The sequence below is a fragment of the Plasmodium inui genome, assembly GCF_000524495.1.
Source record: "Plasmodium inui San Antonio 1 unplaced genomic scaffold supercont1.21, whole genome shotgun sequence".
Lineage (NCBI taxonomy): Eukaryota > Apicomplexa > Aconoidasida > Haemosporida > Plasmodiidae > Plasmodium > Plasmodium inui.
The window spans coordinates 111624-113695 of NW_008481855.1; the positions used below are offsets into that span (position 1 = coordinate 111624).

General features: G+C 42.0%; 1 protein-coding gene across 1 annotated transcript in view; it reads right to left on the minus strand.

The window, feature by feature from the left end:
- Positions 1 to 287: 287 nt before the first annotated feature.
- C922_04254 (hypothetical protein) overlaps positions 288 to 2072 on the minus strand; it is a gene marked incomplete at both ends in the record, with an annotated part of 2708 nt that continues 923 nt past the window's right edge. The window contains one exon of the mRNA XM_008819839.1: positions 288 to 1900. Coding sequence (XP_008818061.1) covers positions 288 to 1900 — 1613 coding nt within the window. The remainder of the gene's footprint in view (positions 1901 to 2072) is intronic.

Below are 2072 nucleotides of genomic sequence, written 5' to 3' on the forward strand. Positions count from 1 at the left end.
ATTATACATCATAAAAGGGCCTTAACGTTATAGGTTAATCTTGTACGTTAATCTTGTACGTTAATCTTGTACGTTAATCTTGTGCGTTAATCTTGTACGTTAATCTTGTACGTTAATCTTGTGCGTTAATCTTGTACGTTTATGTTATACCTCAACTTCATACCTTAACGTTACACCTTAACGTTATACGTCCATCTTATACGTCTATCTTATACGTCTATCTTATACGTCTATCTTATACCTGGACATGAAATAACCAGAGCTACTCAGTATGGCGCTTCCCTCCATCACATCATCTTCATCTGGTAGTAGAGCCAAAAAAAGAGAAAGAAGTACCAGAGAAGGAACGAAATGATGGAGAAGGAGATAAGCGCGACCGAGAGGAGTGTCATATTAAGGACGACACTGTCGCAGTAGAGGTTCTTCAGGTTCTTCACTTCGCCAACGAGTCTGCTGCAGTTGAGGTTGTTCATTAGTTGATTCGCCTTGGTAACGATCATATATTTGAGCGCGTCGAACTTTTGTTTAATTTTCTGGAAAAAGCTAATCACATGGTTGAAGTTGAGTTCTTCAATGTCTTCCACGAGGTACTTCCTCAGGAGGGAGGTCTCATGTTCTCTACCCTCTCTTCCTTTAATCCTTGGCGTGTACTGGCTCCACCCTATTTTCTCCGTCATGCTGCTGTCCAGGTCTTCTACAGAGAAGATTTTCTCCGTCCTGATTCGAGACTTCCAAATGAATAGATTTACCACATTGTCTAAGTCATCTGCGTGGACATTAGGCCTAACGTGACCCCTCAACGTCCGGTACTTGGCGTCATCAATGGAGGACTTGGAACTGATGTTAAACTTATTTTCGTCCCCCTCACATTCTTCATTTTCGAAACAAAGGGCAAAGCGATTATCCGGAAAATAATGGCGATTCAAATGATGCAGGTATTCATCTGTTCCCCACAGAGTGAATTGGCCAAATTTGACATTATCACGAGTGATGCTGGTTGCCAGGAGGGACTGCTTAAGCTCATTCAATCGGATGTTATTAATATATATGTTGTTCCTCGGCTTAGTAATAACCACCCACAGATAGCTTACAAAGTTCTGTGTGTTTTGCTGGAACGTCTCCTTCATTTCTTTGAAAGAGGCATCGTACTCATTTACCGTCTTCTCCATTTCGCTCGTGTCGAATGAATTCACGTTATCAACAATACCTTGGAGCATGTCCTCTGATATAAGGGGCGAATTCTCATTCTTCAGGCAGTAATCTATCGTGGTATCCTTAAACACGTCAAAGTTCAGCTCATTCTTTAAAACACGATCTGCGATGATACAGCTCGTCCCACCCAAGACCGATGCGCTGAGTAAGGCTATCCCTATTAACAAAATCACAATCGTTAGAAAGCCAAAATACACGCTGAACACTCCAAAGAGGTCCAGAAAAAAATGACTACTATCTCCTATGTCCCCTTTTACCACAAAGTATAGGAACAACAATAGTCCGACCAGAATGAGAAGAGGAGGAATGAGCAACACCAACTTGACAATCAGGATCGAGATGGTGTACTTCTTTATGTTCTTCTTTATCCTATACTGGTGGAGTACTTCTTTCATCGTTTTATTGAAGAGCGTAATTTTATCGTTTACCATGTCCATGTTTTCTCTAAATGTTTTTCCTAAAACTTGGTCAATCTCTTCGAACGTCCCTTTGATTGCTTTCTTTCCCTCATCCAGGGTGTCTTTCGCTTGCTTCAGGTACGCCTCTCCTTCCTGGATCACTACGTCCAGAGCGGTCACTAGCCTCATCAGGACTGGGTACGTGTGGAAGTACTGCTCCTCTAGGATTTGGTTGTTCCTCCTCATGTTTCGCTGCAGCTTCCTGAAGTTCTCAAACACGGTGAGGAAATCTGGGTCGGTAGGGAAGAGGTGACCGGAAGAAGTGTAGAAGTGCTGATCAGACGAAATGTATACGTGCTGATGAGACGAAGTGTATAAATGCTTATCAGACGAAGTGTATAAATGCTTATCAGACGAAGTGTATAAATGCTTATCAGATGAAGTGTATAAATGCTTATCAGA